Source organism: Cucumis sativus, chromosome 3, assembly GCF_000004075.3.
Source record: "Cucumis sativus cultivar 9930 chromosome 3, Cucumber_9930_V3, whole genome shotgun sequence".
NCBI lineage: Eukaryota > Viridiplantae > Streptophyta > Magnoliopsida > Cucurbitales > Cucurbitaceae > Cucumis > Cucumis sativus.
Window position 1 is genome coordinate 5,179,453 of NC_026657.2, and position 26,594 is coordinate 5,206,046.

The 26,594-nt window shown below is 32.6% G+C and overlaps 2 protein-coding genes and 2 long non-coding RNA genes across 5 annotated transcripts; 2 read left to right on the forward strand and 2 right to left on the reverse strand.

Moving 5' to 3' along the window:
• Nucleotides 1-630: 630 nt before the first annotated feature.
• Nucleotides 631-7,744, reverse strand: LOC116402780. Its single transcript, XM_031882997.1, is given in 3 exon segments — nucleotides 631-2,386; nucleotides 2,388-4,123; nucleotides 4,328-7,744. Coding segments are annotated over 3 exon segments (6,909 nt in total).
• Nucleotides 7,745-14,040: 6,296 nt separating this feature from the next.
• On the forward strand, nucleotides 14,041-21,775 carry LOC116402532. The gene is made up of 3 exons (XR_004214965.1): nucleotides 14,041-14,599; nucleotides 14,695-15,157; nucleotides 21,596-21,775. It is a non-coding gene; the product is annotated as an uncharacterized LOC116402532 (long non-coding RNA).
• LOC105434795 lies at nucleotides 15,198-20,487 on the forward strand. 2 transcript variants are annotated; one of them, XR_968864.2, is made up of 4 exons: nucleotides 15,198-18,982; nucleotides 19,109-19,231; nucleotides 19,327-19,737; nucleotides 19,835-20,487. It is a non-coding gene; the product is annotated as an uncharacterized LOC105434795 (long non-coding RNA). The 2 variants fall into 2 exon arrangements; XR_004214964.1 differs by having other exon boundaries at nucleotides 15,198-18,923.
• Nucleotides 21,776-22,526: 751 nt separating the features above from the next.
• LOC105434797 (phytohormone-binding protein) lies at nucleotides 22,527-24,026 on the reverse strand. Its single transcript, XM_011652258.2, has 2 exons — nucleotides 23,803-24,026; nucleotides 22,527-23,016 (listed from the first exon to the last, which is right to left on the reverse strand). The coding sequence occupies exons 1-2, from the start codon at nucleotides 23,981-23,983 to the stop codon at nucleotides 22,724-22,726; spliced, it is 474 nt and encodes a 157-aa protein (XP_011650560.1). The 5' UTR covers nucleotides 23,984-24,026; the 3' UTR covers nucleotides 22,527-22,723.
• Between the last annotated feature and the right edge of the window lie 2,568 nt (nucleotides 24,027-26,594).

The window sequence follows — 26,594 nt, forward strand, 5'->3', positions numbered from 1 at the left end:
TCCATTTTACCAATACCATTAACAATTTATGAGCATTGTCGTCATAGGATAGAATAAGACATATATCACGAGAATTTTTTAAGCTGTCAAACTCGCCTCTCTTCGTATCAAAACAAATGAATCCAACTGCGATAGATTGTACTATGTTGTAAAAACATAATATTGTTTTAGTTTTGGACTTCACAAAACATGAATCCTTTAGGATGTAGACTTCCAATTACAACAACTCACAATCATAGAGAAATGTGTCTGGACTTGTAAACGCCTACATTTTTCTTAAGTCTTAACAAGAGAAAATCATGGCTTTTACTTGGTTTGCAAATACAATAAGTCGTACTGAATCTTTATTAATTAACAAATAGATAGAACAAATGGGCTAATGAATAATGGATGTTTACTCTACTTTGATGGCATTTAAAAAGGATGAAAGAAAGGATTGACAAATAAAGAAGTGTTTGATATATATGATAAGAAATGAAAAGATAACAACGATTCTTGGAATAGGAGTACAAAGAGAGGAGATAAGGGGAAGTTTATACAAATGGAAATAACATTCTAGGAACTAAATGTAAGTTTCCTAGAAATACCCCCGACTTCTTTCAACACTACGAAGTTTTCTATGAAAAGGGCTCACGCATAGTATCTTCGAACATAATCTGAATTCACCGGATTTTTTAACTCAACACCATCCATATTGGTTAAAAGTAAAGCTCCTCCTGAAAATGCCTTTTTTACCACGAACGGACCTTCATAATTAGGAGTCCATTTTCCTCGATGGTCCTTTAGAAATGGAAGTATCCTTTTTAACACTAAATCTCCTTCTCGAAAACTTCGAGGGTGTACCTTTTTATTGTATGCTCGCATTAGTCTTTTTTGGTAAAGTTGTCCATGACTTAATGCTGTCAAACGTTTTTCTTCAATGAAATTCAACTGCTCATAACGACCTCTTATCCATTCAGCTTCATCTAACTTAGCTTCCATGAGAACTCTCAATGAAGGTATCTCAACTTCTAAAGGTAGGACAGCTTCCATACCATAAACCAAAGAAAATGGTGTTGCCCCTGTTGAAGTACGAACTGATGTGCGATATCCATGCAATGCAAACGGTAGTATTTCATGCCAATCTTTGTATGTTGTTGTCATCTTCTCAATGATTCTTTTAATATTTTTGTTGGCTGCCTCAACTGCCCCATTCATCTTGGGGCGATATGGAGTCGAATTTCTGTGATTGATCTTGAATTTCTCACAAAGTTCGTCCATCATTTTGTTATTAAGGTTCTTGGCATTATCTGTAATAATACCCTCTGGTAGACCATAACGACAGATCAACTCTTTTTTGATAAACTTGAGTACCACTCCTCTTGTAACATTGCAGTAAGATGCCGCCTCTATCCATTTAGTGAAGTAATCAATGGCTACAAGAATAAAACGATGACCATTTGAGGCTTTAGGATCAATGGGTCCAATAACATCAATTCCCCACAAAGAAAATGGCCATGGTGCTGACAAGACATGCAATGGAGATGCTGCTGCATGAATCCTATCCATATAAATTTGACACTTTTTACATTCTCTTGCATATTTTATGCAGTCTGATTCCATCGTTGTCCAATAATAACCAGATCTAAGTATTTGTCTGGCCATAGTATGTCCGTTAGCATGTGTTCCACATATTCCTTCATGAATTTCTATCATAATTTGTTTTGCTTCTTCCACATCAACACACCGAAGGAGTACCATATCATGGTTTCTTTTATAAAGAACTTCACCACTTAAGAAAAAGTTCATGGCCAACCTTCTTATTGTGCGCTTGTCATTCTTTGAAGCTCCATATGGATATTCTCTACACTTTATGTATTGCTTGATATCAAAATACCATGGCTTGTTGTCATTTTCAATATTCATGCAATATGCCGGCGCATCTCTTTTCGTAATTTGGATTGGATAAAGCTCATACTCAAGATTAAGATTAAACATGACTGCCAGGGTGGCTAATGCATCTGCCATTCGATTGTCTTCCCTATGAACATGGTCAAATGAAATTTTCTCAAAATTTTGAGATAATTTTGCAATGTATTGGCTATAAGGCACCAATTTAGCATCTCTTGTTTCCCATTCTTCCTTGACTTGATGTATTACTAGCATTGAGTCACCCAAAACTTTCAACTTTTTAACACTCATGTCGATTGCTGCTTGAAGTCCCATAATACAAGCTTCATATTCAGCGATATTGTGAGTGCATTCAAAACATAACTTAGCTGTTAGGGGAAATACCTTTCCTTTTGGGGAAATTAGTACAACTCCAATCCCATGTCCCAACTCATTTGAGGCACCATCAAAAAGCATAATCCAAGTCTCATGATCCGTAGCATCATTTTCAACTAAAAATATGTTTTTCATCAGGAAAATCAACGCTCATTGGCTCGTAATCTGCTACTGGTTGGGCAGCTAAATGATCAGCAAGCGCACTTCCCTTTATTGCTTTTTTAGTAACATAAACAATATCATACTCTGACAACAAAACTTGCCACTTTGCAATTCTACCAGATAATGACGGTTTCTCAAAAATGTATTTTATTGGATCCATTTTTGAAATAAGCCATGTCGTATGATATAACATATATTGCCTCAAACGGTGAGCGGTCCATACCAAAGCACAACAAGTTCGCTCTAACATTGAGTATTTCGACTCATAATCGGTGAATTTTTTGCTTAAATAATAAATAGCATGCTCTTTCTTTCCTGATAAGTCATGTTGTCCTAGAACACCACCCATAGAACCTTCTAAAACCGTCAAGTATAGGATTAACGGCCGTCCTGGAGCTGGAGGTATCAATACAGGTGGGCTTTGTAGATATTGCTTAATTTTGTTGAAAGCTTCTTCACAATCCTCATTCCATTTTCCTGGATTATTTTTACGTAAAAGCTTGAAGATTGGTTCGCAAGTTGGGGTCAAATGTGAGATAAATCTGGATATGTAATTCAGTCTTCCAAGAAAGGCTCGAACTTCTTTTTCCGTTTCAGGGGATGGCATGTCCATGATAGCCTTCACTTTATCTGGGTCTACTTTGATCCCTTCTTCACTGACAATGAATCCCAACAGTTTTCCCGAGGTTGCCCCAAATGTACATTTGGATGGATTTAATTTCAATTGATACTTTCTCAACCGATCGAATAATTTTTGAAGTATAGTTGTATGATCTTCATTTGCCTTGGATTTTGCAATCATATCATCAACATACACCTCTATTTCCTTATGCATCATATCATGAAAAAGTGTAACCATTGCTCGCTGATATGTTGCCCCGGCATTTTTCAAACCAAAAGGCATTACTTTGTAGCAAAATGTTCCCCAAAGGGTAATGAATGTTGTTTTTTCTCTATCTTCTTCAGCCATTTTGATTTGATTATATCCTGAGAAACCATCCATGAAGGAGAAAGTTGAATATCCTGCAGTGTTATCCACCAACATGTCGATGTGAGGTAAAGGGAAGTTATCTTTTGGACTAGCTCGATTTAAATCTCTATAGTCCACACACATTCTCACTTTTCCGTCTTTTTTAGGTACTGGAACAATATTTGCCACCCATTCAGGATATTTGGAGACTATGAGGAATCCTGCTTCAATTTGTTTTTGTACTTCCTCTTTCATTTTAATCAATATATCAGGCTTCATTTTACGTAGCTTTTGTCTTACTGGATTGCATTCTGGCTTCAAAGGAACACGATGTACTACAATATCCGTATTTAACCCCGGCATATCCTGATAACTCCAAGCAAAAATATCTGAGTACTCACGTAACAAATTGATTATTTTTTTTCGAGTTTCACTGGTCATTGATGTGCCAATTTTTACCTCTTTTGATTCCTCCTGAGAACCCAAATTGATTACTTCAACTAGCTCTTGGTGAGGACCTAAGACCTTATCTTCTTCTTCTACTAATCTTAACAGTTCTGAGGATATTCTCCCAGCATTTTCATCGTCACTCTCTTTGTCAGATTCCATAGTGTATATTAAGGTATCAAGGGTAGAACTGGAATTACTAACATCTTCGTTCTTATGAATGTTGTCTATGAAAAAGTTTGGACTTTTGTGTTTAATTTGCAAGATGCAAGAAAGAAAGCAGAGAGAAGAAGAAATTAGAAAGAATGAAAGGAAAATGCGAAAATTTCATTAAATAACAAGAAAGAGGAAAAAAAAAAGTACATTCCATTTTGTAAAGCAAACAAAATACTGTGGCCTTAAGTAGAACCAACTAGAAAATTAAAACAAATAAAAGTTTAATCATTACTCTTGAAAATCTCCAGAAAATGTAGGTAGGTCTACAACATCCCAATTGTTAAGCTCAAAATTAGGTGGACATGCATAAACTGTTTCATCTTCAAATGATGCTTCTTGTGCCACTGCTGCAATTGATAAACTCTCCATCTTTGTTAACAAACAATGTTTTGAATCAGAGTCACGTGATGAGTAACTTATACCAGCACTCTTGAAAGTATCATATAATGCTGGTATAAATTTTAGACTTGGATCAAACACCATCATCCCTTGCTTTTCCAAACACCTTTTCTTCTTTTCTTTTTGAAGCCTAATTTTATCATATACGTTTGGCATATAACCCAAACCAAATCTCCCTTCATTGCTTGGTGTATTTAGAAGTGTTTCCAAGCTTTGATTCAAACCATATCCTCCACTTCTCATCATCCTTTTTGTCGTAACTTTAGGCATGTGTGACTTTATTACTTCACCTGCAGTTGCTTCCATCATAGTTGCATGAGCAATTTCAAAAGAGCGAAAAGAACACTCTAAAGCTTCTTCTGTTGCCTCCACATATGGGGTTGATATCGGTTTTGTTATCAGAAAATCTTCCTCTCCCATTAAACAAATCATCTTACTCCCAACAATAAATTTCAATTTTTGATGCAATGTAGATGGCACCACTCCTGCAGAGTGAATCCAAGGACGACCTAACAAAAAGCTGTAAGTAGGTGTTATCTCCATTACTTGAAAGACTATATTGAAAGTACATGGGCCAATTTTGATTGGTAATTCAATATCACCAATTACTTCTCTTCGTGATCCATCAAAAGCTCTCACTACCATAGTACTTGATTTGATGTATGACATGTCCACTGGGAGCTTTAATAGTGTAGATTTAGGCATTATATTAAGAGCTGAACCGTTATCCACTAAAACTCTTGCTATAACATAATCCTTGTACTTCACTTGAATATGCAGTGCTTTTATATGGCCTAAACCTTCAGGGGGAATTTCATCATCCGTGAAGACTATAGAATTTGAAGACGTAATGCTTCCAATAATTCCGCTGAACTTTTCCACTGAAATGTCATGTCCAACATGTGCCTTATTCAAAATATCTAATAGCACTTTGCGATGAGGCTCTGAATTTAAAAACAAAGATAATAAAGAAATTCGAGCTGGAGTATTATGCATTTGCTCTATGATCTTATACTCACTTTGTTTTACTATTTTCAAGAATTCGTTTGCTGCCTCATCTGTAACAGGTTTTTTGCATTCTATATCTTTTGCTGTGACAGACATCTCTACATCCTGCTCTTTGTCATGTTCATTCACATTTCTTTTCTCACTTTTCCTCCCTTGCCCCAATGTTAAACTACTTGAAGGAGCTGTTAAATTATCTGGTTTATAACATCTTCCACTTCGAGTTATCCCGCTGATTCCTGTAATATTATCAACTGAAGGACCTGTAATGACTTGGCAATCATACCGCCATGGCACCGCTTTCAAATCCTTAAATTTGAAAGGACTCGGTACTTCGACAATGAGTTGTTTAGGATTGCAAGAACTTGATTTATTACGATTTTCTTGATAAAAGACTGTCAAAGGCCTTGGTAAAAAGGGATTTTCCTTTTTTGCAACTTCACCCATTAATGTACATATTTTATTGTCTTTCATCTCATCTTTTCCTTGTCCTTCGTATACTGTGAGTATCTTCGAATCCATAAATTGTTGTACTTTAGATCTAAATGTACAACATCGTTGGATAGGATGGCCTGCAACTCCTTGATGGAATATACAACGTTTGCCTTCATCGTATCCTTCGTATCTTATATTGGGGTCTAAATACTCCAAACTAACATATCCTGCTTCAAAAAGACCTTCAAAAAGTGTTTCCATAGGCATCCTTATCTCATGAACTTCATTTTTACACTTTCCAACAAAACAATCTATCGCATTCACTTTTGAATTTTCATGATTAGGAAGTGGATTGTTGTTGACATCCGGCTTCTCACCAGCTTTTTTGAAGCTCAACCATCCAGCATTAATTAAAGATTGCACCTTCCTTTTCAAAGCTAAACAATTTTCAGTTGAGTGTCCCACTCCTCCGGCATGATAATCACATCGAGCATTTGGATCATACCATTTTGGATAAGGAGGTTGTATAGGATTTATTGGGATAGGAGCTAACTGTCGATTATGAACTAGCTGAGGTAAAAGCTCTGTATATGTCATAGGAATTGGGTCAAATCGAAATGTTTCTGAGTTGGTCTTGCTACCCTGACCTTGTACAAACGGTCGAGAAAAGTTTGAATTTACAAGTTTTGGGGCTCCAGAGGGAGAGTGGGTTGGTACATAGTTGTTATAAGGGATATGAGTAACATTGCTTATATATGAAGGAAAACTTTGGTCATGTTTTCTTTGGCCAAAAGTTGATTTGTGGTTCCCTAAATTAGGAAAACCAATTGCATGAACCTCACCTTCTTTCTTCTTAGGTGTTGCTCCTTTCTTTAATCCACCATACTCAGCTGAAGTCTCTATTAACCTCCCATGTTTTATCCCATATTCAATTCTTTCACCAATAACAATAATGTCAGAAAAATTGGTTGTAGCATTACCAATCATTCGATCATAGAACGGCGCCCGCAAAGTATTCATAAACATAAATGTCATTTCTTTGTCTGTTAATGGTGGTTGAACCTCTGCGGCTATATCTCTCCATCGTTGAGCATATTCTTTAAAGCTTTCTGAACTTTTCTTCTCCATCCGTTGTAAGTCTAAACGATCTGGAGCCATATCAATATTATGTTTGTATTGCTTTAGAAATGCATCAGCTAAATCCTTCCAAACATGAATGTGTGCATTATCTAATTGAATATACCATCGAGTAGCTGGACCAGTCAAACTGTCCTGAAAGCAATGGATCAACAATTTGTCATTACCAATATGCGCTGCCATCTTTCTACAATACATTATAAGATGACTCCTTGGACACGATGATCCATCATATTTGTCAAATTCGGGAACTTTAAACTTTGTTGGAATGATCAAACCCGGTACTAAACACAACTGTGTTGCATCTATATTTCCATAAACATCAGTCCCTTCAATTGCTCGCAATCTTTCTTCCAAAACATCTAGTTTTTGCTTAGCCGGAGTGTTTTCATTTTGCCCCATGTCTTGAATTTTAGCCTGAGTTTCCAATTGTTCTATATCTGGGACAGGAGGTGGAACATCAAAAAGTGGATTCATAGCAACATAATGTTGAGCGGTTTGAGACTGTGTAGCGTTCATGTGGCGTGGCGTAAATCCTGGGGGATAAATGGGATCATCGGTGTCTTGAACCGGATTACTTGATTGTGCTGTTTCTACGACGACTTTTCCTTTTCCTGCTGAAAGCAATTCCAGTATTTTTGAAACTTGTTCCCCAAGATTATTAATATCTTGTCTCATTTTATCCATGTCTTTATCTTGTTCTTCCATGATTCGACTTCTATACCGTGTATTGTAAGTATGGAGAATTGGAGTAGGACGAGCTATGTTTTTCTTTGATTATTATGAGAACTTTGAAGACCAAAGAGTAAAAGGAAAGAAAAAAAAATAATTAAATAAATAAATAATAAATTCAAATACAATAAATCAACACAAAATATAAACTTGGCAAAAAAAAAAATGATAATAACAATAATAATGAAATGCAATAACAACTTTGTTCATAATAGCAAAATAAACAGCTTAATAAAAACGACCAAAATGTCCAAGTTCTCTGCATATCATCTTTAAGAATCTATTAAGATCATCTGAATGTGGTCGTATTGAGAAAAAATTAATCCTTAAATCAGCTGCCCATTCCGCAAAACCATTTGCTCTTCTAGACACTATTCTGAGAAATCCAATTGTTTGATCTACACGTTCAACTAACGTTTGAAAATCTCTCCTTTGCAAGTCATAATCAACCTTCATTTGCATGTAATCTGTCTTCAATAATTTGTATTCTTGCACTATTCTCTCACTTGAATTTTGAAATGCAGTAAGCTGATGGTGTAAGGAATCAGCATAATTTTTCAGTATCTTATAATCTTCAGAGTGCTCGACCATCTTCACATGTAGGCTATCGACAGTTTGGCGTAGAGAACAATTGTGTACTTCCAAATCTACTATTTGTGCTTCCCGTTTACCAATTGACGATTTCAAATCATTGACAAGCTCGAGATAATATTCCTTCATGTTTTCTAAGTCTTTAATATATTCATCTTGTGATTCTACTGTTGCCTGTAATATTGTCTTTTCATTTTTCAAACTTCTATTCGACTTATTCATTCGCCTCATCTCTTCATCTAACACCTCAAGATTCTTTTCTAATTTATCTTGGTTTTTTAAGAAACTCTTGGTCTTTTCAAGCTCTCTCTGCAAAAAAGTCGCATGATCTATCCATTGGCTCGTCTCTTTTTGAAGTTTCTCATTCTCTTGCTCTAACAGTCGATTTTTCTCCTCTAATTTAGTGATCTTCTCAACCCACTGGTCTGGTTGTTCAGAGCTTGGCTCCTCTACCCTTTCAACTACCTCCCTTAAGGTATATATTACATTCTTCCTTCTATTTGTCTGCCACGCCTCATATCCACTAGTAACCCCTTCATAGTGTCCTTTGTCTTTTATCTTCCTCACAGACTTCCATGCACATACTGCTCGATGTTTTTTCCTTTGACAATCTTCATGATCGTATGCAAAATCAGAGTCTTGTAAATTATGAGTTGGTGGTATAAACTGTTTGAGCCAAACTTGACGCAAAACTAACAATGGTGTATAGTTAACACCTCCCCACGGTCCCAACAATGGCACACTATGAAAATCTCCACATCTGTAAATTACTGCTTTCAAAGGCATCCATTGGGCTTTCCATATGACATCTTCAGAACTCAACGTTGAAAAGAAAGACACCCAAGTCTCCTTCTTTGGATATGTTGGGTTCCAAACTGCCATACCAAACTCACTAATTGTGTTTCGCATTAAATTCCATGGGCTACTGAATTCTAACTTTGGACACCTAAACTCTGCCGGAAATTTGATATGGCTGTGTATCCAAATATATAATAAAGGAACACAACAATTCAATTTTCCTGCACCTTTATTTCTACAGAAGTTAAGGGATCGAAAAGTTTCAGCCAATATAGGTATAATAGGATCGACTCCTCGTTCTATTTCAAAGAATAATCTGATCACTTTCCCATCGACATAACCTTCTGCTTTAGGAAAAATCACCGCTCCATAAATGCATAATGCCAAGAGAGCAAGACCTTTGTCTTCATCAATGTACGTCTGTGTCATCATTAATAGATAGTCAAATGGCACATTCTCTTCTCCACCCTTAACTTTTATATGTTTCTGAATTTCAGTGGCATGGACGGTTTCTAAAAATTTTGACAAAGTCCTTTTTGTTGTTTGCTTAGGGTTAAAGAAATAAACAATTTCCCTTTCCTTTCCAGGCATGCTAAGCATAGCTTGATATTCTTCTATGGTTGGCAGTAAATCACATGACCCAAGTGTGAAACAATTATATGCTGGATCCCAAAAATTAATTATGGCTCTTAAAGCAAAATGATTCACCGGTATGTACATCAACTCTGCTATATGTCCATATTTCTTCGAAAAAATGAATCTCCGTTGAGGTGTCAATGCCTCCCAAATCATTTTTAGTTTTGCTAAATCATTTTGTGTAAAAGAGAGCTGACACTTGGATAGTACTGATATTTGAGAAGAATCATTTATGCTATCCCCAAATTTTTGTTGTGTCTCTTCAGCCCATTTAAGAACATCACTTGGCTCATCAAATTTGGATTCATAAGATGAATGCATTGACATATTGGACATTCTGGTACTTAAACAACTGTTTATTTTTTGCACAATTATAACAAAAAGATATAGTCAAATCACTTTGCACAATAATAACAAAGTAACAAAACATGAGAAAGAGAAAAAAAAGAGAAAAAAAAGTAAAAAAAAAGCAAAAATAAATAAAAATAAATAAATTAAAAAAATTAAAAAAATTAAAAAATTAAAAAAAATTAAAAAAATTAAAAAAATTAAAAAAAATTAAAAAAATTAAAAAAAATTAAAAAATTAAAAAAATTAAAAAAATTAAAAAAATTAAAAAAAAATTAAAAAAATTAAAAAAATTAAAAAAATTAAAAAATTAAAAAAATTAAAAAAAATTAAAAAATTAAAAAAATTAAAAAAATTAAAAAAATTAAAAATTAAAAAAATTAAAAAAAATTAAAAAAATTAAAAAAATTAAAAAAATTAAAAAAAAATTAAAAAAATGTAAAAAAATGTAGGATAATAATAATAATAATGAATAAATAATAATAATAAATAAATAATAATTAATAACAGAAAATTAAAAAAATGTAAAAGATGTAAAAAAAAAAATAATAAAATAAGGTTTTCCTTGTGGTTGAAATCAAAGACCAAATTTAAAGAAAGAAAAAAAAACAAAATAAAAAATTTGTTTTTTTTTAATATACTATGATTAAACCCCATCTTAAAAATAAATAAATAAATAAAAAGGAAATATGTCAAATTTTATAAAAATGTGAAACTTTGTTTTCTTTTTTTTTAAAATAATAATAATAATAATAAGACTTTGGATAAAATAAGCTAGATAGAAAAATGACATAGTGTTGGTATCAAAACTTTTAAAAGAAAAAAAAGGCCCTCAAATTTATTCTAATGTTATACAGAAGAATTAATCTGAGCGAGGATTTTTCATGTGCTTGCACGGGAGTCGAAACCCCTCGAAAGTCAACACTACTTCATCCTCAATTCTAGTCCTATAAGGTTGTAGCCCGGGTAGAGGGCTTGTGAGTGTGTGTAAATGCATGATGACATAAAAATAAGTAATAAAAAAAAATAATAATAAAAAAAAACAATAATACCAATAACATAGTACAAAATATTACATCTAAATCAAATAAAAACAAATAATTAAGTGAACCAACATATTATAATATAATAATAATAAAAGATAAAATATATGGCTCGACTCTCCAAAATCCCCAGTGGAGTCGCCAAGCTGTCGCGACGTGATCGCTACGCGGAGCGGCCGACCTCCCCGTTTATTTTATTTTAATAAAAAATTTTGGAGTCGCCACCAATCATATTAAGGTGTGATTGGTCACCCAAAAAAAAGAAAGAAAAAAAAAAATGGTGATTTAAGTTCGGGAGTCAGTTATGTGTAGGGAAGGTGTTAGCACCCTACAACACCCAAAAAAATGGTTACCCAATTTTATCTTTTAAATTAAATTATAAAGGTTCACAAAATAAAATTTTATTTAGGTTTTGTTTAAATGTCCCATGTTTATCAATTCATATCGAAGAAAGTAAAAACTAAGCATGAATTGATGATTATGAGTGGCATAGGAGCCATTAGAAAAATTAAGTTTATTTTTGTTTTAAAATATTTTTATTCACCTTAAGAATATTAAGATACCAACACTCGATATTTTAATCTCTATCATAGGTGTTTAATGAAAAATTTCATATATCTAGAATTAATAAATTCATAGAAAATACTACTCAGTCTCATTTAAAATATGAAATGTGTTAATTTAAAAAAAAAAAATCTATTAATTAAATTTCAAACGGAAAAATTTCATGTATTTATGGATTTTAAATTATAAAATCCATAAAAAACAATACTTTTTCTCCAATTTACATTATTATAAAAAAAAATAATAACAATGACAAAACATTATGAAATTTGAAAAATACTTAGGTGTAATATGCTGAGATAAAATAAATACATTGATAATATATGCAAAATGTAAAAGATATTAATGTAGGATGCAAGATAATTAATTAATACAACATATGCAACATAATTAATTAATTCAAAATGATGCAAAATAATTGATTAATGCAGGATGCAAAATAATTGATTAATGCATAATTAAACGAGGCCAAATGGATATCAAATAATAATTAACAGTTGAATGCTAAAGTAGGTTTGGCCCAATATGCAAATAAATAATATTGCGAATAAATAATCACACCAAAATAAATATCAAATAATTATAGCCACATATGCATACTGATTAATTAATACATCATGCAAATAATTAGAATGAGGGAGTGAAAATGTCACATACAAGTTGCTAATTAATTAATAGGCCAAATGAAAAATGGTTGTTGCCAAATATTAATTATATCACGCATAATTATTAACATGGATAATATATGGATAACAGTAATTATTAACAGAGTATGCCATATGGATACATGGATAAAGTAATTAACAAAAACTGTAAAATGGATGCCAATGAAGAATGAGTATTACCAAATACAAAAGGCTAATTGATTAATTATGCATAATTATTAAGGATGCCATATGGATATAAGTAATAAGTAATTAACGGTAAAATGGGTGTCAATGAAGAATGAGTATCCAAATACAAATATATGATGCTAATTAATTAAAAAGAAATTAACACAGATGCCCAGTAGTAAAGAAAATTAACACATAACAGAATGCTCAATATATAAAAATTAACACAGAATGGGTATACATAATAGATACACATAATGGATACACAGAATGGATACACAACAATTAAAAAGAAATTAACACAGAACAGAATGTTCAATATTTAAAAATTAACACAGAATGGATATACATAATGGTATTTAAAAATAAAAAATAAAAAATTTAATATGGAAGGTAGAATGCTCAGTATTAAGAAAGATACAAATAATAAAATTAACATGTTAAATGATGGTAAAATGATGAACACGATAGTTCATAATTAAAAGCAGTATATCAAACAAGAAGAAGAAAAAAAAAAAAAAAAAAAATCATTAAACAAGAATAAGAATAAAAAGAGGAAAAAGAAAAAAAAACTTACCAGCAGGTCTGCCCTTCAATGCCAAAGGTTATTCCTTTTTGATCTTCTTTCACTCTTCCCTTCAATGCCAAAGGTTATTCCTTTTTGATCTTCTTTCACTCTTCCCCTCTTTCTAAATCCTCCAATAATCAAAAAAAAAAAGATCCCCCCGCTTTCTTTTTCCTCTTTCCTTTTTATAGGGCAAGCTCCATTGCTTTTTTTTAGATCACGAGATGGAGTGCAGATTACAGAGAAATAGGAAGAAAGTGGAGAGTGGGAGAAAGTGATAGAGTGGGAGAAAGTGGGAGAGTGATGACGAAGAAAAAGGGATGGTTGAGAAAAAATAGGAAGGAAATCAAACCTTTTAGTTTTATTTTTATTATTTATTTTTAAATGTATTTATTATTATTATTATTGTTTTTTTAAATATAAATTTAAGATTCAAATTCAAATTCAAATTCAAATTCAAATTCAAATTCAAATTCAAATTTAATTTCTTTTTCTTTTTCTTTTTTCTTTTATAATAAATAAATATAGGACAAAATACGGTATCTACAGATATATTCAGACTTGTCACCAAGAAGGTAAATAGTTCTATCCAGAAGGTGTCAATGAATATACCATTTCCGTCACTCACAATGCTTGTTGGGACACCCCAAAACTCGAAAGTATAAAAAGAAATCAAATTCTAACCTTAATGTTTCTTCTTGGAAGATATCAGAGACAAAACAATCGAGGAAGTACTTTTTGAAAGTTTAGAGACTAAATTTGTAAAAAAATGGTGAAAAGGAAGGGAAGAGAGTTGGGTGGGTGAGAGATGAGTTGGGGGAAGGGGGAGGGGAAGCGCGTGGGAAAAAGAAGAAATGATTTGGCAAACATACAATAGAAAAGGGGACAGATGTGGGGGAAAAGTGAAGGTCACGAGAACAGAGAACGGGTGGAGAAGAGAAAAGGAAAGGAATGGAAAGGAAAGGGTTATTTTGATGAGTAATCCCTATAAATCTACGGGACCAATGAAAACAAAGAGAATTGGGAATCCGTTCTTAAGAGTAAAAAAGTATTAAGTTTTTAACGCTCTCTTTGCTCTCTCTCTCTCTCATAGCATAAACAAACAAACACTCATTTCCCTCTTCCCTTTGCCACTCACCTCCCCCTCTCCCCCTCCCTTTGTCCCCATTTGACATTTTCCAGAAGCCACAAGACATCAGCTGCTCGGTTGCTCGCTCTTTTATTATGTTCGAACTCAAAATCAAACTCGACCAGAAATTCCTGTCACCTTGCTTATTGGGCCTGTCTAATATATTTTGTTTTGGACCTCTATTTGAATACAAAATAAAAGAAAGCTTGGAGGAGAAGGAGACACGTTGAGGGATGGAGAACCTTACACTTGTATGGAGGTAAGAATTTGTCCCTGCATGATGGGAAAAAGATAATAGAAAAATACAGGAAAAGAAGAGAATGAGTAATTACCTTTCTCCTTTTGTTTTCTATTCTTCTTCTCTTCTCTCTATATTTGTCTCACAGACCATAGATTTTTTTTATGACCGTTTTGAGTAGAAAATGCACAAAACAGTATGAAGATGAGGGAGAAGGGAAGAGATGATGCACTATTTTTACGTGGTTCGGCCAATTGAAGCCTACGTCCATGGGGAAGGATAATTTCTTTTCTTATTCAAGATGAGTATACAAAAGATCTCTCTATTTTTCTCTCTTCTTTTCTTGTAGATGAAAGTGTTTGTGTAAAGAAAACTAATTTGTTAGCAATACACCTTTATATTTATAGGTGTTTTACAAGAACAAAGTTGTTAGAGAAAATATGTAAAATATATGTGTTGGAATTCATTTATTTTAACAATCTCCATTTTGAATCCAACTTGAAAAACTTTTAGATCCTTTCCACTTAGCCTTTCTTCTTCTGATCTATCCTTTTTCAGGTAGGTCGAAACCTATCAGTTCGAAGCACCTCTAGAGCTTCAATGTTGAAACCGGCTTGATGAGCATATCAGAGGCGTTCTTAGAGGTATGTACTTTTAGTACTTGTAGTTTGTCAACTTCTATTTTTTCACGTATGAAATGATATTTAATATCGATATACTTTGTTCTGTTATGGTATTGTGGGTTCTTGGATAGGTGAATGACACTTTGGTTGTCACAGAAGATTTGTAAAATCAACTGTTTGATTCCAAAGTCCTTCATCAGTCCTTTGAGCCATAGTCCCTATTTTACAGCTTTTGATAATGCTATGTATTATGCTTCTGTAGTTGAGAGAGCAACAATAGATTATAGGGTTGCTTTCCAACTAATTAGGTTAGGACCATAGAGAAATACATATCTGAATCCACATAACCTATTAGTTCTAGCTCTGTCTCGGTGGCCCTTTGGTAGTTCAATTTAGCATTCTTTAACCAATTTAGGTATCTGATTATCCACTTAGTAGCTTTCCAGTGTCTTCTTCCAGAATTAGCCATATACCTGTTGACTAGGCTAGCTGAATAGGATAAATCAGGTCTGGTTGAGATCATTAGGTACATCAACTTCCCACTGCTTGACTATAAGGAATATTTTCCATTTGTAGCTTATGTTCTGTATCAGTTTCACTAGGAAAATTCACAGCTAATAGCTTAAAATGATGTGCAATAGGGAGAGTAAGATGTCTAGCATTAGTGAGGTTGAATCTTCTTATCACCTTTTCACAGTAGGATGTTTGGTTTATGATTAGTATAGATCGGTCTCTATCTCTAGTGATTTCTATACCTAAGATCTTTTTTTATTTCCCTAAGTCTTTCATGTCAAATTCTTTACTCAAAAGAATTTTGACATGGGCTAAGTTTTTTTTAGAGCTTCCAGCAAGGAGCATATCATCCACATAGAGTAGCAAGTAGACCTTGCCCTTGTAGGTTGTTGTGTTTATATGAACACACATGTCATAAGAACTTCTTTGAAAACCTAAACTAGCAATAAAGTCATCAAATCTTTTATACCAATATCTAGGAGATTGTTTCAACCCATATTGACTTTTTTAGTAAACGGTAGAGGTCTTCCTTTCCTTGAACCTCAAAACCCTTAGGTTGAACCATATAAATTGTTTCTTCTAGATAGCCATGGAGAAAAGCAGTTTTTACATCAAGTTGATCTAATTCTAGATTGTTTTGAGCAACTAGGGATAGGAGAAGTCTAATGGAAGTTTGTTTAACAACAGGGGAAAAATTTCCAGAATAGTCAATACCCTCTCTTTGAGTGAAACTATTTGCTACCAGTCTTGCCTTGTATCTAGAGTTTTTTTGTAAATCCTTCTTTGAGTTTGTAGATCCACTTAGATGCTATTGGTTTGCATCCTTTAGGTAGAGAGACTAGTGCCCAAATATCATTCACATTTAGTGAATTTATTTCTTCAGTCATAGCTTCAATCCATTGTCTAGCATTACTACCATTCGCAGCTTCCTCAAAGGAACTTGGTTATGAATCATTAGGAATTACAGTAGCATTTAGAACAAAACTTATGTAGTTAGTTTCAGCATACCTAGCTGGAGGAACAATTACCCTTCTTTGTTTATCTCTTGCTAGGGAATATTGGCTCAAGTCAGGTTGTTGTTCAATTATTTTAGCATGTTCTTCACTTAGGTTCTGCACTTGTTCTTGTTCAGTCACTGTAGGTTCCTCAGTAAGTTGGACATTGTTCCTTGTATTCTCCACCTCAATTTGAGTAGTATAGGATTCTGTGTCATCTGATTTCCCTTCAGTGCTGCTTTTCCCTAGCATAAACATCTCTTATTCTCTTAAAAGATCCTTACTGATTATAAACCTCTTGTTAGTAGGATGCCATAGCTTGAAACCCTTTACCCCTTATGTGAAACCAACAAACATACACTTAGCAGCTCTAGCTTTTAGCATTTAGACTTGGTGGATGTTTGGACCATTTCTCCTCAGGAGTTAGTAGTCCTAAGGAGGTATGAGGGCTTCTGTTCAGTGTCTATACATCATAGGCAGCAGCTTCAACCCAGAACTTTTCTTCTAGAATGGCATCTGATAATAGGCACCTTACCGTTTCCATTATTGTTCTGTTTAGTCTTTCTGCAACTCCATTTTGTTGAGATGTGTAGGTTAGAGCCTTGTGTCTTGTAATTCCACTTTTTCTGCAAAAACCATTAAACACCTCTCCACAAAACTCCAAATCATTATCAGTTCTAAGATATTTAATTTCTTTATTGGTTTATTTTTCTATCATTAATTTCCATTCTTTAAATTTTTCAAAAGTTTGATCTTTAGTTTTTAAAAATAAATCCAACTTTTTTTTTTTGAAATATCATCAATAAAGGATAGAAAGTACCTTGAGCCACTTAGGCTTGGAGTGGATGTTGGACCCCGGCCCATAGCTCCGAGTGTACGTAATCTAGAATTCTTTTAGTTTTGTGTTGAGCTTTAGTAAAACTTTGCTTTCTTGCTTTGCCTAGAACACAATGTTCACATAAAGATAGTTTGTTGCACATGTATTGAGGCAAAATGCCTTGTTTAGTTAGAGCCTCACATCCCTTCTGACTAATATGGGACAATCTTTTATGCCAAAGATTAGCTTCTGTTGGGTTTAGAGATAGAACTGTATTTGCCTCCTCTATCATTTCTACTCCTTTTATTATGAACAAATCATTTACCTTTTCCCCAACCAAGGCTAACTTAGATCCCATAAAGACTCGAAAAACTCCACCTTTCCCTTTGTATTCACACCCTAGAGAGTCTAGCATTCCTAGGGAGATTAAATTTCTTTTGAGGTGAGGAACATGTCTTACATTTCTAAGGAGTTTTACAGTCTCATCTTTTAATTTCATGGTAACTAATCCAATTCCAGCAATGTTACATACATTATTATTTCCCATGAACACATATTCTCCATTGATTTCCCTATAGGTATTAAACCATGTTCTAAAAGGTGTCATATGGTAGGTGCATCCAGAGTCTAGAACCCAATCATGTTTTCCTAAGGAGTTTACATGGTTGGCTTGATCTAAGGTTGATGTCAAGGCATCAGTGTAGGTAAAAGAACTATCTACTATGGAGGCTTCCGGTTGTTTCCTTTTGAATCTTTTTCTTTTTCTTGATTCTTTCTTTTAAGAAAAAAAACACTCTTGACTCGTGTGACTCTTCTTCTTACAGTATTTGAATTTCTTTTTCTATTTAGCTTTCTTATCTTCATTAGAAAAAGATTTGTTACTGTTTTTACCTTAACTATTTTGGGGTTTACCTTTAATAAACAAACCACCACTTTGTTTTTCCTTGTGTGATGATTGTATTTCCAATTCTCTGGTTTTGAGGGCCGATAGTATGACATCTGTTTTGATTGATTTTCTTCCATATTTTAAGGCATTTTTCACTTCTTTGTAAGCCTCGGGTAAAGAATTTAGGAGTACAAATGCCTCATTTTCATCACTGAGCTTGACTTTAAGGCTTTTAAAGTCATAAACTACTTTCTTGAACTCATCTAAGTTTTCTATTAGGTTTTTGGAAGAACCTATTTTATATGTAAAGAATTTTTCTCTTAGATACATCTTGTTTGGAAGGTCTTTGGTGGCATAGAGACTTTCTAGCTTCTTCCAAACTTTGTTTGCTGTTTATTCTTCTAGTACTTGCCTGATAATATTGTCGCCAAGGTTTAGTATTAGTGTCCATAGACATTTAATTCCATTTCTTCTTTTTGTACTGTTGTGAGGGTTGTTGGAAGTTCTGGAGGATCTAAAAGGGCTTTATGAGACTTTTGCTGTCCAAGCAAGGCTTTGATCTTTGCTTTCCATAATGTAAAGTCTCCCTTTTCATCGAACTTCTCGATTTCTACTCTTGCTATGGCCATTTTTAGGTCAGTCTTTCTTTTAGTTTCTCCAAGAATCAGTTTGTTGAAATCAAGAACCTTGCTCTGATACCAATTTGTTGGGCCTGTCTAATATATTTTGTTTTGGACCTCTATTTGAATACAAAATAAAAGAAAGCTTGGAGGAGAAGGAGATACATTGAGAGATGTAGAACCTTACACTTATATGGAGGTTGGAATTTGTCCCTCCATGATGGGAAAGAGATAATTGAAAAATACAGGAAAAGAAGAGAATGAGTAATTACCTTTCTCCTTTTGTTTTATATTCTTCTTCTCTTCTCTCTGTATTTGTCTCACAAACCCTAGATTTTCTTTATGACCATTTTGAGTAGAAAATGCACAAAACAGTATCAAGATGAGGGAGAAAGGAAGAGATGATGCACTGTTTTTACGTGGTTCGGCCAATTGAAGCCTACGTCCACGGGGAAGGATCCTTTCTTTTATTATTCAAGATGAGTATACAAAAGATCTCTCTATTTTTCTCTCTTCTTTTCTTGTAGATGAAAGTGTATGTGTAAAGAAAACTAATTTGTTAGTAATACACCTTTATATTTATAGGTGTTTTACAAGGACAAAGTTGTTAGAGAAAATATGTAAAATATATGTGTTGGAATTCATTTATTTTAACATTGCTTGTTTCGAAGTCAATTTCAGTTGAGTAAAGAAATGGCAGGTAGCACTGTTGTCAGTCTTCACAACAAAAGTAGATCCCAGTAAATACTATCTCCAAGCCCTCAAACAATGTACCATGGCAAGCATTTCTTTTTCAGACACTATATATTTCTTTTTTGCGGCATTCAGTTTCCAACTATTGTATGAGATGGGGTGTCCATTCTGCAGGAGAACACAACCTAGAGCATAATCACACACATCAGTCTCAACTTCAAAAGGTTGGGTCACATTAGTGATTCCAAGAACTGGCTCCTCAATCATGGTTTGCTTCAAACCATGGAAGACGACTTGGCATTTGGAAGTCCAACCCCGTGGACTGTTCTTTTTCAACAACTCAGTCAGTGGACTTTCTCTTTTGGAGAATCCTTATATGAATTGCCTGTAATAATTAGCTAATCCAAGAAATGAGCGCAAGTCTGTGATTGACTTTGGTATTCCCCAATCACGTATTGCAACAATCTTTCCCTTCTACGATACCAATTCAACGACATTCTACTACATGACTCAAAAAGTTCATCCGTTGTTGCGCAAATGAGCTTTTTTCTCTCTTGACATATAACTAGTTTTCCTTTAGTTTATAAAAAACCCATTGTAGGTGGTCCTTGTATTCTTCTATTTTGGAGCTATAGACCACTATATCGATCCACGTTCTTCTATTTGAGCATGCGACCATAGGCAAACAATTCCCTGAACAAGCATACTCGTTACACTGTTTAGGGTTGCGATGTTGGGGTTTCTCCCTAACAACACCCTATTTTTCCTAATTGCGTTGTTGGTGTTGGGGCACTGCAAGGCAAAAGCCTATTAGCTTTTTTCAGTCACTAATTTTCTTTGGTTTACTTTGGTTGATGCTATTCTATTTCATATTTGTTAAAATTAGCTCTAAAATGGCTTTAATTAGCACCAATTTTCACCTACCAATTTCTCAAAACTAATAATACAATCATGAACGAGCTTGAATTAAGCGAAAATAGATAACGAATTTAAGAGGCTATCAAAGACTAAATTTTAGAATGTATGTTCTATTCTTTGTATTATATATTAGATGGAAAAAAAGTTTTAAGGTTTTATATTATATAATTTATAATCTCTCTTATAAAAAAAGTTCAACTAACTAGTAATTTTAGTAGCAAGATTGGGTCGAATCACAGAAAAATTAAGATAAAATCTCTCTAAGAAAAATTAATTATTTTTTAAAACATACAGTAGGGTTAGTAGGTGCATCTGGATGTGTCACGCCTTGTCCCGCACTGAAAAGTTTCTCATGCTTGCCTTTTGTCTTCTTTCTTCCTCCCAGTGTCTTCTTTCCTTCATTTGCTTAATGGGTTCTTTGATTTTTCTTCCATGGAATAATGTGGAGGTTCTTTGGAGTGGCTGCATCAGTAATGAGTTTGATTTATCTTTTGCGATCTTTGGGATATATCGATGTTGTGATTCTGTGTTTTCTTTGATTCTTTTGGTTTTGTTGTCCTTGAAGCTGCAAATAGGAATTCTTTTTGGGAAGGAAATTATTTTAGACAATATTTTTGGGTTGGCCATTCTCTTTCTTTTTCTATTGAATTGGAAATTTAGAAATCTTTTACTTTGTCCTTTGTGAAAACGAGAACATGTATTCTCTCATTCCTGCTCAAAAGAGAATATATGTTTCCGTCGATGTTCATTACTGTTAGGATTGTAACATTTATTCTCTAGTTTTTAGAGGGGCAAGAGGGAGAATATGCTTGAGAATTCTCTTCCTTTGTGTCTGTAGAGCAACAAAGTTGGTTATGATGTTTAGCTCAGAGACGTAGACTATTCATGTTTCATCTCATATGCTTGGATATAGCTAGCTTCTTGTTTCTTTTTATGTATTTTAAATTCTATTAGTCAGTAATTTTATGGTGGAGGTTTGATTGCTGAAAACTCCATTGCTATCTTACTATTTTACAGGTAAATTAGGGGAAATGACTTTAAACAAGTACAAGGGGATAAAAGGAACTGTATTGGAACAAAAAATATGCATTGGTCGAGTTCTATTGTCGACGTGTTTTACAAAGTTGTGTGCCTGAAAATATATATGTTGTTAGCCGATTATATTATATAAATCATTTCTCATCCCATTGATTGGTATATCAGTCCGAATTTGAAGTACAACATACATATATTAAATGTTACTTATATACCATCAAAATCATGTCAAAATTGGAAATGGAACAAAATAACTAATATATTTTATACATGGTAAATCTGATAATATATACCATTAATGCAATTAAGATGTACCATAAGAAACAAACAAAAAGAATAAAAACATAGTACAACTACCACTAAAATATAAATAAATTAGATCATCAAAACCAAACTAATTGAATGAAAACAAATTCATATCAAAATATAATCGAACTAACATAAACCACCAATATAATTTAAGTGATGGTATAGTAGTTTTTATTTAGTATACTAATTGACTGGATACAAAATAAAGAGTATATATATATATATACTTGTTCAAACACATGTTATAGAACTTTAAAGCATAACTTATGATTTTTTTTACCATCTTTTCATTTAATATTTTACGATTTTTGTTATACCATTTTTTTAAGAAAAATTAAATCTAAATTTTTTTGATCTAATTAAATTTTAACCTAGCCAGTTTCTGGTGAAAGTCTTTCCATTTTCCTTCTTAATAGTTATACAAACAGATTTTTTCAGATTGATACATGTTAATTTCAACTTTCTTTTGTCCTATATATCCGTCAATTCTATTAATTTCTCTAACAAGTGTATGCCTTAGTTTGGACGTGTGTAAACTATCGTAATAAAAATTTAGCATCCAGATCCCATCAAATTACCTTAATTAAGAAAAGATAAGTGGATCTTTTAAGACACAAAAGAATCAATATTTGGTACTTACACATAATAGTACAGTACAGTGATTCCCCTTGCAACTATTGGAACATTTAGAAATTAATATATAAAATATTTTGTAGTAGTACAATTGGTGATGTCAGAGATTAGAATATCAACTAAAATGAGAACATACATGAAAGAAGAGACTAAACAAGAGATTTTCTTTTAAGAAGATGAATCAATAAGAAACTTTTCCAAGAGTTGGAGAAAAGAAAGAGCTGGCTTGGTTGCCACTTCTTCCATGTGAACTTCATCTTCATCATCTCTTTCAGTCCCATAAACAACCTTGACTTCCACTAGGGTTTCTTTCTCTTTCATGGAAAAAAGCTTAAATGTTGTCTTGAAAGAAGAAAACCCTCTTTTTAAGAGAATTCCCTCCATTACTTCTAGCCCAAATTCATGTTTTGTCTCATCAAGTTCTACAATCCTTTCCTTCTGGATTTTCACAATCTTCACACCTGCAAATCAATTTTTTTTGGGGGAGATTTTAATGATTTATTTGAGAATATATTTTAATGATTTACCTAAATAGGTAGGAGAGGACCTTATTTTATATTCATTGTATTGGTCGACAGTCATGAACTAATATTTGAGCTCTATGTGTGTTTATAATATATTGCAAAAATATTATATCCATTCTAATACTTAATACTCATCAACTTAAGTTAGTTTTGGACCAATTAGTGATTTAACATTTTAGAATGATTGAGGGGCTGAATTGAAAAAATTTAGTTTTGATTTTTTGGTATTGAAACAAACTTAAAAAGCCTATAATAACTACTTCAACATATTGGTTTATGTATCTATATTCTAGGATAGTTTTCCAAAGCTAAGTTTATAAAACTAAACAAAGAAAAGAAAAAAAAGAGTAAAATTAATAAGTTTTTAAAACTTATATTTTTTTTTGTTTTTTGAACTTGGCTAATAACTTAGATGTTTATAATCATGCATAAAATTTAGTGGGGAAACAAACATAATGGTCAAAAGCAGGAAATCACATAGTTATATATCAAAATAAATAAGGGCTTCAATTTTTATATATTTTGTGTATTCAGTTTTAACTATCTAGCTAAATATATATGTCTATACATATATATGAATTCACCATATTAGTTTGACACAAGGATTCCATTCACCATATGGGTTTAACCCATCAAATTATGGTAGGGTCAAATGATTGCCAATGAAAATAAAGAAAGCTAAAACATAATGGTAACAACATGGAAGAAAACAAAAGAACTGACCACGGCCAAGATGGAAGAGGAAGACTGAGCCAAGGCCACCGTTTCCATGAATGAGCTCAATTTTTTCAACAGTGTTAGGCATGAGCTTTGGAATGATAAATCTCAAGTCTTTTACCAAAGCTTTCCATAGGGTTTCAATTCCAACCCTAACTTTTGCTTGAGCTTTAGCCTCCTTAACCATGCTCTCCTCTTTTTTGTTGCTTTCACTTTAAATCACAAAAACATCAAGTTTTTTTCTTCTTTTTTTATAAAGAAGAGATATTGTTACATTTTTGGGACAAGAGATGAGAACGTGTTAGATGACAACTCAACACACCATTTAATTTTATTCACACACATGTTCTTTGTTCTTTTCTGTTGCTTTAATCACAGTGTTCGAGGATTTTAGAGCTGGGGAATCTTGTGAGTATTTGAGCATTATTATGCATGCATCCATAGAATGCATTACATATTATAAAAAGAAATGAATGGGAAGTGTGTTTAGTTCGCTCTTATCCGTTGTTTTAAGATAATATTGTCTTTGATTGACACTTGAAAATTGAGGTTTATAAAGTTATTTATTATTATTATGTTGATTTTGGGCAATCTGTTTTCTTTTAATAAAGAATGAGAGGCCCATGAAGTATAAGCGTTGTGATTCCTCAACTTAAATAAAACACATGTAATTGAAATAATATCAATATTAGCAATTAGCTTATTCCATTCTTTTTAAATCTTATTTTAAGTTTCACTCTTTACATTTAAAAATTTATGCAGGGTCTACGATAAGTTTAGTAAGTAAATGGATGCATACTGTATGGAGTTAATTACAAAAGATTCAACATGGTTGAAGCATATATACTCTTTATTAGAACATGTATTAGGGTATAAAGAGGTAAGTTGTCATGGTCGTTAAAAACAATTTACTTTTCCCCAAGTGAAACTAAGGTAGATGAATTTAACCAGATAATTGGGAGTTATACTCCATGTTTAAAACATTGATGAAATATTGAGTTCTTATTTTAATGAAAAATTTGATGAACTTCTAATTTGCTTCAATTTGGCCAAAACTCCCTTGAACTTCTTTTCATGCCTTGATTCCAAGGATGTCTATTTAATATGTGGGGAATCTCCCAATATATGGAGAATGGGGGACGGAGTGGGAAATTTTTTTTCATTGGCAACATGGGGATCAATACATTCTCCAATCCCAATCCCGATCCCGACCCCAAAATAACAAATTTGACCAAATATTACAACATATAGCAAAATTTTCGGATTCTACATAGACATTGATAGACACTAATATACTTCTATGAGTGATATCGATAGATAGTGATAGAAGTCTATCAATTTCTATCATTGATAAAATCCAAAATTTTGCTATAAATTGTAAATATTTAATTTATTTTGTTATTTTTGAAAATGTACCTAAAAAACATATTTTGATATTATTCCTCTCATTCTTTTCTCTATTCCATTTCTTTATTTTTTTTCCCCTAATTTCATTTCTATGTCGTGAACTTTTCTTAAAAAGTATATGTATATGTTGTGTCCTGACTTGTGATTTGTAAATTTTTCTTTAAAAAATACATTGTTGTGTCTTAAAAAATATGATGTAAATGAAAGCTTTGTTAAAATACTTATGGATTGATCTTTATTTTTTTTTGTATGAATTTTTTAATTTTATAAATGAATTTCTAAATGTATCTTCTAATATTTAAATATTTATTTGATAAACAATGAAAATTTGACAATTTAATTGTTTTAAATAAGAAAATTGATAATAATTTATCAAAAATAAAACAAAATTGAAAATGTATATAAATCATTCATCATGGAATTAGATATAGCAAAATCAACAAAAACGTCTAAAAATATAATCAAATTTTAGATTTATTATTGATAAGAGTTTAATATTGACTAGGATTTTCAAAATTGAAAATTGAGAGAATCCCTAAAATGAATGGGGACAAATTGAATAGGAATTAAAGTTAATGGAGGTATAAGAGAGAAATTGTGTCCACATATTTTGTTTTAAAGTAGTATATATCTTTATTTTACTTTTTGTTATGCAATTAATGTTTAACTATAATTGCATATAGTTTCTGTATAGAACAACAATTTGCAAATCATCTATACGTCTACCTTAACAAGGAATGGGAAATGCTCACTTGACCTTCCTATTCATTCTTCTTTGTCATTCCTTAAGAATTAAGGAAAGTCTCCACACCTTCCTAATAACTGAAACAAAAACAAATTAACTAAACAACTATTTAATTCTCTTCACCAATGCTGACTTTAATACCCATCCAGAAGGAAACAAAACAAAAAGAAACCAAAATGAAAATGAACTACTTTAGAGAAAAAAATGTGTGCATTAAATGGGATGTTATGCATACAATTAAGTGGTAGGCCTTTACCCAACAACCATAAAATTAATTATTAGACATCTAACTTCGAAAGGTTCATGGCTATTTGTGGGAATAGTTAATTGATCCACATGTACTTTCATTGGCAAAATAAAAAAGGTGTAAAAGGGGTGTGCCTTTCAAGCCAAGAATGTTCAAAGCTATTATACTTTGAATTGTTGAGAACATAATTTAAATTCATTCTTCAAATTTGTATAATTAAAAAATATCTTTGGTGTTATTCATAATATATACCACAGTGTCTTAACTTTAGTCTAGTCTCCTTCCATTCAAAACTAATATATCGATTGTTTCATTTAATGTAGACATACAAATGCCTAATCGTCGTATTAATCAGACTGATTTTTATATCGATATATTCTTCAATTTCTATTGTTATTT

Bases quoted from the DNA above. Each gene is read 5' to 3' on its own strand.
- LOC105434797 (XM_011652258.2), bottom strand. From the start codon at position 23,983: ATGGTTAAGGAGGCTAAAGCTCAAGCAAAAGTTAGGGTTGGAATTGAA. The intron at 23,017-23,802 runs GTCAGTTCTTTT...ATTGATTTGCAG, and splicing joins CCTCTTCCATCTTGGCCGTG to GTGTGAAGATTGTGAAAATC.